Source organism: Electrophorus electricus, chromosome 26 (assembly GCF_041902795.1).
Source record: "Electrophorus electricus isolate QZ-2024a chromosome 26, ASM4190279v1, whole genome shotgun sequence".
Lineage (NCBI taxonomy): Eukaryota > Metazoa > Chordata > Actinopteri > Gymnotiformes > Gymnotidae > Electrophorus > Electrophorus electricus.
Window position 1 is genome coordinate 10,875,315 of NC_137522.1, and position 11,945 is coordinate 10,887,259.

The 11,945-nt window shown below is 41.0% G+C and overlaps 2 protein-coding genes across 11 annotated transcripts in view; both read left to right on the forward strand.

The window, feature by feature from the left end:
* The window catches only part of camsap2a (calmodulin regulated spectrin-associated protein family, member 2a), a 31,767-nt gene extending 29,441 nt beyond the window's left edge, over nucleotides 1-2,326 (forward strand). For all 7 annotated transcript variants that reach the window (XM_027023992.3, XM_027023993.3, XM_027023994.3 and 4 more), the window contains one exon: nucleotides 134-2,326. In XM_027023992.3, the coding sequence (XP_026879793.2) occupies nucleotides 134-439 (306 nt within the window). In that variant the 3' untranslated portion in view covers nucleotides 440-2,326. The remainder of the gene's footprint in view (nucleotides 1-133) is intronic.
* Nucleotides 2,327-2,640: 314 nt separating this feature from the next.
* Nucleotides 2,641-11,910, forward strand: wdr47b (WD repeat domain 47b). 4 transcript variants are annotated; one of them, XM_027023974.3, is made up of 14 exons: nucleotides 2,641-2,778; nucleotides 3,514-3,683; nucleotides 3,766-3,849; nucleotides 3,960-4,044; nucleotides 4,374-5,137; nucleotides 5,436-5,547; nucleotides 6,053-6,222; nucleotides 6,586-6,816; nucleotides 6,988-7,155; nucleotides 7,394-7,563; nucleotides 9,861-10,031; nucleotides 10,132-10,263; nucleotides 10,451-10,669; nucleotides 10,928-11,909. In XM_027023974.3, the coding sequence occupies exons 2-14, from the start codon at nucleotides 3,526-3,528 to the stop codon at nucleotides 11,068-11,070; spliced, it is 2,607 nt and encodes an 868-aa protein (XP_026879775.2). In that variant the 5' UTR covers nucleotides 2,641-2,778; nucleotides 3,514-3,525; the 3' UTR covers nucleotides 11,071-11,909. The 4 variants fall into 4 exon arrangements, with proteins under 4 accessions (XP_026879775.2, XP_081564698.1, XP_081564697.1 ...); XM_081708572.1 differs by lacking the exon at nucleotides 2,641-2,778 and adding an exon at nucleotides 3,144-3,205; XM_081708571.1 differs by lacking the exon at nucleotides 2,641-2,778 and adding an exon at nucleotides 3,151-3,233.
* The last annotated feature ends 35 nt before the right edge of the window (nucleotides 11,911-11,945 follow it).

Here is an 11,945-nt window from a genome sequence, read left to right on the forward strand (position 1 = left end):
ATAATATATAAACCTAACCTTCTGCGAAAGTCAAGGAGAGGGAACGACTGTGTTAAGGACATTATGAGTTTATTATGAGGCACAGTGCTCCCACAGCACATCATGTCACATTTTGGAGTTTTTTTTTCTGTAGGAGATGGAGAAATCAGAGGCCAACAACTTCCTGATCCTGTTCCGTGACTCTGGCTGCCAGTTCCGAGCTCTCTACATTTACTGCCCCGATACAGAGGAAATGAGCAAGCTGGCAGGCATTGGGCCTAAGAGCATCTCCCGCAAGATGGTTGATGGCCTCTACAAGTACAACTCGGACCGGAAGCAATTCAGCCAAATCCCAGCCAAGACCATGTCAGCCAGCGTGGACGCCATAACCATCCACAGCCACCTATGGCAGACAAAGAAGCCAGGAACACCTAAGAAAGTAGCACCCACCAAGTCCTAGTACTTCTCGGTGCTACCCTGCATTAGAGTGCTGCAGTTCTCCACAAAGTTCTGGTTTCCACTCTACTTACAAACTCAGTCTTAAAGTGCAGATTTGAGGTCTGCCTGCATTTCTCATGGAACACTACATGTAGTTTCTGTCTCTGCTACATTCAAGCAGGAACCATGATTTTACTAAAACAGAATATATATGCACAACTGGAATGTAAAAGACACTAGGCTTGTCAGTGGATCTCACTCCTGTATTTATTACATGTCTCTTTGAAATTCTTTTAAAGCACGTGTGAGCGGGTGAATGTGTTTATCTTGTGTGTGCCAAAAATGGTAGATAATGAAATGAAGAAGTGCAGCTGTTGTTTGGTACGCTAAAGCACTGAATGTCATTTGTCTGTATAAAGACAACTTTTGCATATATTTATGTTGACATGTGGCCTTATGTTGGAATTGCTTCATTTACTCCTCATTTTTTAAAGTAGTGTACTGAAGTGATTGTAAGGCCACACCACAAGGAATCATCACTGAAATGGTTTTGTTAGACTTAGTGTACTGGGAGAGCTCTTCTTGTTAAGCAGTGCTGTATTTGTGCATTAAACCAAATCAGTATGGTATGTAGAAATTTATTTATTTATTAATTTTTTTTGCTTGCATAGAGAATCCCTCTCCTATCCTTGCATTTTAAAATACTTATTTTGCTTAAAATGCTTTGGTTCACAGCAGGTTTGTGAATTTTTACAGTGTAGTACAAATAGGTGTTTTATCATATTATTATTATTATTATTATTATTATTATTATTATTATTATTATTATTATTATCACCTTCACACAACAGAATAATTGTTTTAGTTAAAAAACAATTTGTTCAAATCAGTGTATCACTTATGTGTCATTTATGATAGTTCACAGAGGTTTAGAAGACCAAACCCGCATTGCATTATTGTGTAGGTTGTGAAAATCAAGCTAGCTAATTTGATAATCTTATACTGAATGCTGTATCAGTGATTTTTCCATGTCAGCTTCATAGGTGAAATGCTTTGTTATTGATAAGTCTCATTGTATCAGTAGCCATTCCCATGTTATTTTTCCTCATTCATGGTTGGTATCAGATTTGTTGATTCAGCAACAGTCATTACAATTTGAAAAATAAATTTTGCTATGTACCATGGGTGACAGTGATTTGGACTGTGTTGTCTAACACTGTCTTGAAATCATAAAAATGTGTCAAAAAGCAATGTGCCAAACATTTTATTACTACTGCATGGATTAGACTGAGGACCAATGTGCTTATTGATAAGTAGTATATTTTGTCTTGGGATGTTAAAATCCTGCCACAGATATGCCGTTTTTTACTGTATGAGGTTTGTGGCTTTTATTTGAGCGGATATGGTAACACTGCTTTTTATTTGTCAAAGGGCGGAATGTGGCTGTTTACGGGTCCAGTTTTGATGTGTTCAATATGAGCACGTACCTTCTTTTATTTAAAGCCGTTTCTTTTTCCGCTCTCTTTGAGTCCATTATGTGGCAGATTTGCCTTTTTGCAACCATCAACAAGCTGTATCCCTATTAAATATATTGAATTACTGAAATGGAAGTAATTTATGTTGAAAGGAATACATTTGTACAGGCCAGCAGTATAACGCATATTGGGAACAAAACAACACATTTTAAAAAGTAGGTTCATTTGGTTGTTTAAAGCCAAAAAACGAAGTGGCTATGTATTTGTAAATGACTACAGTTTAATATTGTACAGTGTGCGGTCATCAGCCTATTGTAATGAAGCATCGCTTTTTCCCTGTTTTTTAAGACACTGCAGTCGTAGCTAATTTGTTGAACTAGTCTAACATGTTTGATTTATATAGCACTGAATAAAGTTTCGCATGGATTCATGTAGCCTACTGTGCGATAAGTCTTTTGTTGGTTTGTTTACAAGAAAGGCTAGATATGCAAGGTGCTGGACAATAATTCAATAACAAAGACATTACGAACGTATTTATATAGATTAGTTATGGCCTTGTGGTCGCGATTAGTGAGCATAGTAGCAGTGATGGTGTAATCGCTTTTACTTTCACACTTTATGGACAGACATAGATGACTGGTCCAGTACGGGCGCACTAATCCAGATGGAATCCTGTACCTGGGATCGCGTTTATTGCCTGGCTGTGATTGGTGGATTGCGGTTAGCCGTTTGGCAACCGACAGCTGGTGGGTGGGGACGTTAACAGCACTGCCAGGATAAACGCATACAACGTTGTCAGGGACCGCAGAGCTCGAATTAAAACTGGTTTTTGCAGTGCGCCAAAAGGAATAAATCGACGGTTTATGTTATTTGCTAAGGATTTTAGGTAAGGTTTTAAAAACGCCTATGGAGAACAGTTTTGTGATGGCTATCGAACGCACTCTTAGTGCTAACCACAACCAAACAGTAAACCGCCAGAACAAGCAAGCAAGCTGTTGTTCAAATCATGCACACAAAGTTAGCTAGCTAACGTCCAGGTAAATTACAACAGAATTATATAAAGGTTTATAATTATATAAAGACTTGCGTATCTGTAGTTGCATACTGTGTCGCTGTAAAAAATAGTAATATGACAGTGTCTCAGTAACATGCTCAGCAGGCGGTGGCTAAGTAGCCCGATGGCTGTTTAATAGAGGTAGCTAGCTACATAGCCAGCCAGTGTAACAGCATTTGTAAGCTGCCGTGGTGGCGTTACCGCATGGCACTGAAGTTGTTGCAGTCTCACTAGGCAGCAACGTTGAGGTCAGACTGAGGTAACAGTATATGATGGCGGTCTGTATGGTATGCTTTGTTATGTAGTTATTTTAAATCAGTACATTTCCATTTTGAAAGTTCCGCTTGTTTGTAAGCGTTTGGTTTGTCGAGTTTAGTAGTCGACATTTGGAGTGGGGAATCCAAGCTTGTGAAAAACGCCAGTTGAGTCACCACTCTAATTAGATGTGCCAAGCTTGACAAGACCTCACAAGAATGAAAACCATCCTGTGCTTTATATACTGGACATGTAATAGCGTGGTAGTATGTCGGGTGTTTTCACCAGTATTGTGCTTATGGAATTCTATAGGAATTAAACACCATGACTGCAGAAGAGACTATTAACATCAAAGAGGCAGAGATCCTCAAACTGATCTTGGACTTTCTCAACACCCGCAAGCTACACATCAGCATGTTGGCTCTGGAGAAAGAGAGTGGTGTCATCAATGGCCTCTACTCAGACGATATGCTCTTCCTTAGGTAGGTTCCATTTGAAAAGGGTTGCAAATGCACATGTGTGTCATTTGCTTATGGTCTTTTTTTTTTTTTAATTATCTCCAAGGCAACTGATATTAGATGGCCAGTGGGATGAAGTTCTCCAGTTCATTCAGCCTTTGGAATGCTTGGACAAATTTGACAAGAAGAGGTGAAGCAATAAAATTTGGCCTATGCACTAGTCTGAGTGCCCCCATGCTACTCTGCATTCCACCAATTTATGTTGTTAATGCTGTCTCACTTTTTTTTTTGCCCCCAAAGGTTTCGTTACATCATTCTCAAGCAAAAATTTCTGGAAGCTCTTTATGTGAATAATGCCATATCTGCATCAGAGGATCCTAAAAATGTAAGTTTGTGTGTCTGGTTGAGTTATGTGTGAAAGTGAGAATAGTGTAAAAGTGATTGTGCAGTCTTGAGTTAATTTTCTGTGCATATCAGCACATGAGGAAAAAGGAATGGGTATTATTAAAAAGAAATAGGGTCATTGATTTGAGCTTTCTCACTCATTATACCAAAAGATAAGCACACTGAACACATTCACCTTACAGACATATAGATAGGGTAGGTGTATCTGCATATTTGATTTGTCCCAATATTTTTTTACAGTAGTGTCCCTCATTCAGCATAGTGTTTAGAACAGTAGTGCTATTCACTGTCCTGCCCTCCTTGCCCCAGCTGGAGCTGAGCATGCAGGAGGCAGTGAAGTCCCTGCACACTCTGGAGGAGTTCAGCCCATCCAAAGAGGCCTACAGCAAGCTGTGTCTGCTCCTCACACTGCCGCGCCTCACGCATCACGCCGACTTCCGCGACTGGAACCCGAGCACGGCACGTGTGCACTGCTTCGAGGAGGCGTGCTCCATGGTTGCCGAGTTCATCCCCGCCGACCGCAAGCTGAGTGAGGCGGGCTTCCGTGCCAGTGGCGATCGCCTCTTCCAGCTGCTGGTCAAGGGTGTGCTCTACGAGTGCTGTGTGGAATTCTGCCAGAGTCGTGCCACGGGCGAGCAGATTGCCCAGGCTGAGGCAGTGCTGGCCGCCGACTTGCTGAGTGGCGCCGGCTGCGAACAGCCTGACCTGAGCGTGCTGTCTTGGTTACAGAACCTGCCAGCGGCAGCGTTCGCATGTGCTTTCGAGCAAAAGACACTCCACGTGCACGTGGACCGGCTGGACAGGCCAGTGCGAGCCAGGGGCGCTGATCTGCTGGTGCCCCTGCTTGCCCGCCTCTCGCCATGCCCAACCTCACCGCTGAGGCGCCCACAGTCGGCAGATACATACATGTCTCGCTCGCTCAACCCAGCGCTAGATGGCCTATCACACGGCCTGGCCAGCAAGGAGAAAAAGGGTGGTGAGGTGGCACCCATGTCACACTCCTTCGCTAACTTTGGCGCGGATGGCAGCCGTTGCATTGCAGACAATAGCATCTTTGCTGGGTCCCCAAACAGGTAGGGCCCCTTTGTCATTGGTGGTTAATTAAATTTTAACACAGATTTTGTTTTATTCTCTTATTTTGCTGTTATATGCTTGTAATTGCACCTGTGATCAGTGAGTATATTCGCTGCTCAGAGGTGTCACTTTATTCAGTGAAGCTGACAATATGGCTGAACCTGTCTATTCCTGATGCACCTATTTAACTATAGTCCTGCAGTTTGTACTGGATCATATCCATGTCAGGCCATTAAGAAATGCAGGCTTTGGACCACAAGGTGGATGTTTTGCTGATGAATGCTTCTGTATGTCCAGGTCTCACACACAAGAAGAAGTACTGAAAACCTCAGAAGGGCTGAACTCTCTCCAGCCCATTCGAGCCTCCGGTATGAATGGGGAACCTCGTAATTCGGTTGAGAAGAGTGAGGTAATGTTTCAGATCTACATGGGCAGTGGTAGCTCAGTGGTTAAGGTACTTGAATTGTAATCAGACGGTTGTTGGTTCAAGCCCTACCATTGCGGAGTTGTCACTGTTGGGCCTCTGAGCAAGGCCTTTAACCCTCAATTGCTCAAGTTGTACTCACTCATAATTGTAAGTCGCTTTGGATAAAAGCATCAGGTAAATGTAAATCTATATAATGATCATCTACTCATAAAGCTGAATAGTGTTATAGGGCAATGCCCTTAGGGGAAAATGCCATTAACTCTGTGGATCTTTTCATTTATACATGAAGACATGATTTTACACCAACTTTAAAGTGATCACTTTTTATACATCCATGGCCTTTTGAAAGACTGTATTTGACAGTTTGTGTATTTAAGAGTGTGTTTGTGCATGTCACGAGAAATATCCTTAAGGCAGTAGCTTATGTGGTTGACGAGATGAGTGTGATGGCCTGACAGCGCCTGTTCGTGGGTGTATATGCATGTAGGAGCAGCTACAGGAGTTCCAGCGACAGCGGCTCAGAGTGCAGCAGCACCTGGAACAGAAGCAACAGCAGACACAGCTCTACCAGCAGATGCTGTTGGAGGGAGGTGTGGAGCAGGCCGACCAGCACACCACTGCCGGCCAGCACAACCTAACACACACCTTCCTCAGCAGGTCAGAAATACTTCGAACTGTTGAGTGAATATACGGATGAGATATTCAATGGAAGTCCTGCCATTTTCTTAAACATTATTCACATTATGTGAGTACCAAACAGAGGAAACAGAAGGAATATACTCTGTGCTGATTTTTATACAAAACTTAATAGATTTAAAAACAGATGAGAAAAAAAGCAATGTAACCTAAACAAAGATGATAAGAAATATTCAGCGTGTTTAATTTTTAACTTTGCCTTAAGGAACCTTTTGTGTTTTAGGCACAGCCTGAATATCACAGAATGCTTCTAAAATGTTCAAAACCAACCGTTCTTCATACCATTCTAAATGAGTGGCTGCCATGGGGCTTGTGTTTGGGTAGGTCTATTCAGAAGTTGGAGGAACTGAATGTTGGCATGGGGGACCTGGGAGAGGATGTGCAGGCCTTGGCCCACCAGTGTAACAGCACTCCAGCAGCTAAAGCTGCCCAGACGTGCACCCCTCCAGAAGCCTCGAGCAGAGACAGACCTGCCGTCACCAGCAGCACCCCACAGAGGGGAGGCACTCTGTACATGCCCTCCCTTGACGAGTCCCCAGTGCAGGTCAGCAGGAGGTGGGATGAGCCTTAAATTTTACATTTAAACAGCAGCCATCCACTTTCTCCGTTTTACCCACACATTAAATTCCTCCATTTCATCCCCATTTGGTTCTGTAGCATAGTTTGGTAATATCTGTTAGCACTTTAACTGGGTGGAGTGTGTAAGCTGTTGGTATGACGTTACAGTGCATTTCAGGATGAGAAAAGTAAGTCACGGTTCTTAGTGGTGCACACGTTGGAAGACACACAAGCTGTGCGAGCGGTTGCGTTTCATCCGTCTGGAATGCTCTATGCTGTGGGCTCCAACTCCAAAACCTTGCGTGTGTGCACCTACCCTCAGAACTTGAGTGCCAGGTATTCTGCTCTCTAGCTCCTAGTCATTATAATCACAACTACTGCATTCAGAAGACTATTGCAAACAGAACACCCCCCCCCCCCCCCCGCAATAATTCAGTTCTAGATAATATGTATTTTTCTACAAAAGCACAGTTTGAGCAAACATATAGTATGTATAGTATTATGGCATGAAATTTATATGAAATATGCTAAATATGTTGTGTATGCAATTCAGTCTCTGATCTTTTTGACTCAGCACTGAAAGTCCAGTGAGGCAGCCAGACATCTGCTTCAAACGGAACAAGCACCATAAAGGCTCCATCTACTGTGTGGCATGGAGTGCCTGTGGCCAGCTTCTGGCTACTGGCTCCAACGACAAATATGTCAAAGTCCTGCCTTTTAATGCTAACACCTGCAATGCTACAGGTATTGGTATAATTTCACATGGATCATGGACATGGTGGATCGTAATGCACTGTTCTCTGAGATACTGTGGGGCAAGACCATTTAGTGCTTTGTAGGTCATTAGAAGTATTTTATAATCCATATGAAATTTAACTGGGAGCCAATGTAAAGTAGCTAAGATATGAGTGATGTGATCAAATTTTCTAGATCTAGGAAGAGCTCTGGCTGCTGCATTTTTGGGCTAGTTGGAACTTGTTTAGGCAATTAACAGCCAGATAGTAAGGCATTACAGTAGTCCAATATTGAAGTAATAAATGCATGGACTAACCTTTCTGCATTATGTGAGGAGAGCTTGTTCCTAATCTTTGAAATGTCCCTAAGGTGGAGAAAGGCAGTCCTAGAAATATTATTTACATGATCTTTGAACGAGAGACTGGGATCCATAATAATTTCAAGATCTATAACTGTTAGAGAAGATGTGATTGGGAAACCATTGAGGTTCATAGAGTAATTAGAGAGCGAGGACCTAGCTGTCTCTGAGCCTAATGGATGCATTTGTTTTGTCAAGATTAAGTGAGAGAAAGTTCCCCAATATCTAGTGTCTGACATCCTTTATGCATTTGTCAGTAATACTAAGATGATATGTCCCCAGCTTTGGCTGAGACATGTAGCTGAGTGTCTTCAGCGTAGCAGTGGATACAAGGACAATGTTTATGTATGTCAACTAGAGTTAATAATATATAAAGAAAAAAGCAAAGGCCCGAAAACAGATCCTTGTGGAACACTATAGTTTACCTTGTTGTATGCTGAAGTCTCCATTTATGCTAACAAACTAGTATCAACCAGCTAGATAAGATTTAAACCAGGAAAGGGCTATTCCCCTAATCCCAACATTTTCGAGTCTATCTAGTAAAATGTTGTGATCTATAGTGTAAAATGCTGCACTCAGATCAAGCAATATAAGCAAAGAGACATAACCCTTGTCAGAAGCCAACAACAGGTCATTAACTACTTTAATTAGTGCCGTATCCTTAGTGTGATTAGGCCTAAACCCTGACTGAAAGGCTTCATGTATCTGGTTCTGATTCAGATATGACCTTAGCTGCTGAGCTGAGCTACAGCTTTTTCTAGGATCTTGGAAATAAATGGAAGGTTAAATTGGCCTGTGATTTGACAGTAAACATAGATTTTTTTTTTTTTTTTTGATAAGTGGTCCAATTACTGCTAATTTGAATGTTTTATGAATGTAACCAAGGTTCATGGGGAAGGTTCAATTACTTCAGGTAAGATTTCCTTAAGAAACTGGGCAGTGAATCTAGCAAGCAAGTGGAACATTTTGAGCACGAGATCAGAGATGTAAGTTCTTGGATGGTGTAAAGGATTCTAGAGTTAACTTTGGCTTTGTTGTTCTGATCTCCAAGTAGCTGCCTGATGTCATGTTAATACTCTTAATGTTATCTCTAATGTACTTAATTTTCTCATCAAAGAAATTCATGAACTCATTGTGTGATGTTTAAACTGAGCATTGGTGTCAGTTTTATTCGTAGTTAGATGTGCAATTGTACTAAAAAGAAATCTAGTATTATTTTTGTTATTTTCTATTAGGGTCGAGTGGTAAGTGCTTTTCTATACTTGAGAAGGCTCTCCTTCCATGCAAGCATAGTGTGGTGATGTTTTGCGTTCTATTTGGTTTTTTTATATATTTTGTTTTAAATTGCGATTGTGCTCATAACAAGGTACTTCTTCTTTTTTTTTTTTTTTTTTTTTTTTTTTTTTTTTTTTTTTTTTTTTTTATTCTTAAGTGGAGCAACATCATTGAGTTTGCAGCGGAATACTGATTCTAAGCATTGTTATTTGATCAACTTCCGTGGGGTTTGAGGGTATCCTAGTCACAAATGAGGTTCGCAATAAATCTAGATGCAGTGGTTGACATGATCGTGTGTCTGGTATGATAGTGAGGTGAGGTTACTATATTGTGGCTCATGTAATTTTAAATGAAATTAGGGAATGGTCTGAGATGGCATCTGACTGAACTTGACCATATGTCAGTCCATGCAGTGGTGGATGGAGCACGTGGAGCAACTAAGTCCTTAGGAAGTTTATCAAAATGTGTCTCGAGGCTGTGAAATCTTAATTACTGAAATCAACTGGGTGAAACAATCATGGCAGGATTTGTTTGAACTTGTTTAACTTTGACGTAATCACCACAAGTGTTTTCTGTGTTTCAAAATTTGCTCAGTTCATTGCTTAGTTCCCTGTGGATGCCAGGGGCAGTTTAATGACTGTGTATTTGTTTGTGCATGTGTAACCATTCCTAGGCCCAGATCTGGAATTCAGCATGCATGATGGGACCATCCGTGACCTGGTGTTTATGGAGGGCCCGGAGAGTGGTGGGGCCATCCTCATCAGTGCTGGAGCAGGAGACTGTAACATCTACACCACTGATTGCCAAAGAGGACAGGGCTTGCACGCACTCAGTGGGCATACAGGTATACGCACTCTGGTATGATCATAACATGTAATAATCTGTAACATGACCCTATTAGTGAAAAAGGACTTGGAAAACAAATGTAACCTCTATATTTTTAGGGCACATTCTATCCCTCTATACTTGGGGTGGTTGGCTGGTAGCTTCTGGCTCTCAGGATAAGACTATTCGATTCTGGGACCTGCGTGTTCCCAGCTGTGTGAAAGTCATTGGGACCACCCTACATGGGACTGGTGGGTATTTATGTAATGAAAAAAAGAATCTATAGTGAGCAAGTGCATTATGTGTGATGGGTGGATAATATTGGTTGTAAATGATGCTGTAAATTAATGTTTTGGTTTTAATTGAATTGCCTTGAATATTGCAGCAAAACATAAGACTTTCTGCAGACAGTGAAATTGTGTTCTGATCAAAACTCAGGAAGTGCTGTGGCCTCGGTGGCAGTGGACCCTAGTGGCCGGCTCCTGGCTGTGGGATTGGAAGACTGCCGCTGCATGCTGTATGACATCAGAGGTGGCCGGACGGTACAGACGTACCGCCCCCACACCAGTGACATTCGCTCGGTTCGTTTCTCCCCTGGAGCACACTACTTACTGACTGGTTCCTATGACAACAAAGTCATGATCACTGATCTACAAGGTAAGTAGTACGGCATTGTGCAAGAGCCCTTCCTTATGTCTCAGAGTTGGCTATGTGATGAACAAAGCTGCACCTCTCCTACACTATAAATGCTAAAGTGCAACATATTTTTTTCCAAATTATTCTTCCTTTTTAGCATATCAGAAATTGCAGAGATTACTTTATACATATTGATCCCTGAGATTTGCTGACCTACTTAAAGATATATCCTTTACTGGTTGTTTCAAAGCTGGTAGTTCATAGTGTTTTTGTCCTCAGGGGACCTAACCAAGCCGCTCCCAGTAACGGTGGCTGGCGAACATAAGGACAAAGTGATCCAGTGCCGGTGGCACACAAGAGACCTCTCCTTCTTGTCCTCTTCTGCAGACAAGACTGTCACTCTGTGGGCACATAACCCGTAAATCTCTCGGAGAAGGAAAGGCTAAAGCTGTCACTTATACTCTAGAACAAACAGAAGGATCACCCAACTGATTATGGAGATAAGTAAGGATATAGCTGTGTATTTGCTTGCCTGAGTAACATCACTTCTTTTTAATATTTGTGTTGTTTAAATAAATGGTAATTTCCTAGTAACTTTAAATTAATTTGGCCACTTTTAAATAAAAGCAATCATCATTGCGTGTTTGCTGCTAACCGGAGCAAGTTGTCATCTATGTCTATGGCACAATAAATAAGAAATTGCTACATTTTGTTGAATATAATTACTGAGCTATACAGCATATAGTTTACATGATGAAAATTGGACAAGTAAATTTGTTGTGAAATATTTGGTGCCTTCAGTTTGGTGGTCCATAGGTAGTCTTAATGAAGTTGTGTGTTGTAATACTGCCTTTTATAAAATTGTGTAAATGCTAAGCAAGGTACTGGCTTGTCACACATTTCTAGTATATTTGCTTTACTAAATACCAAGCATGCTGCTAAAATTAATTTCACCACAGATTACAGTATAACAGGTGAATGTTTAACACAGTGTTTTATGTATTTAATTCAATTGCAAAAATTAAGCCAGTTTTGTCTTTTAAATAAACACCACTACTGTAAATTTTTAGGATATATTTCTGAAGGTTTAGATTATCTTCATCCAAATGTAGATGAAAGTTTTATGGTATGGTTATTTATTTTGGTCTCTCTATTAGCAATCAAATGAAGAAGAAAAAATCATTGCACATGCTGTCAAGCACTGAATGTAATAAAACTGATTTAAAATGTAAAGTTTATTTGATCATTTGAATATTTAATCTGAGCCTTTTAAAATGGCAATAATGACAATAAAGAT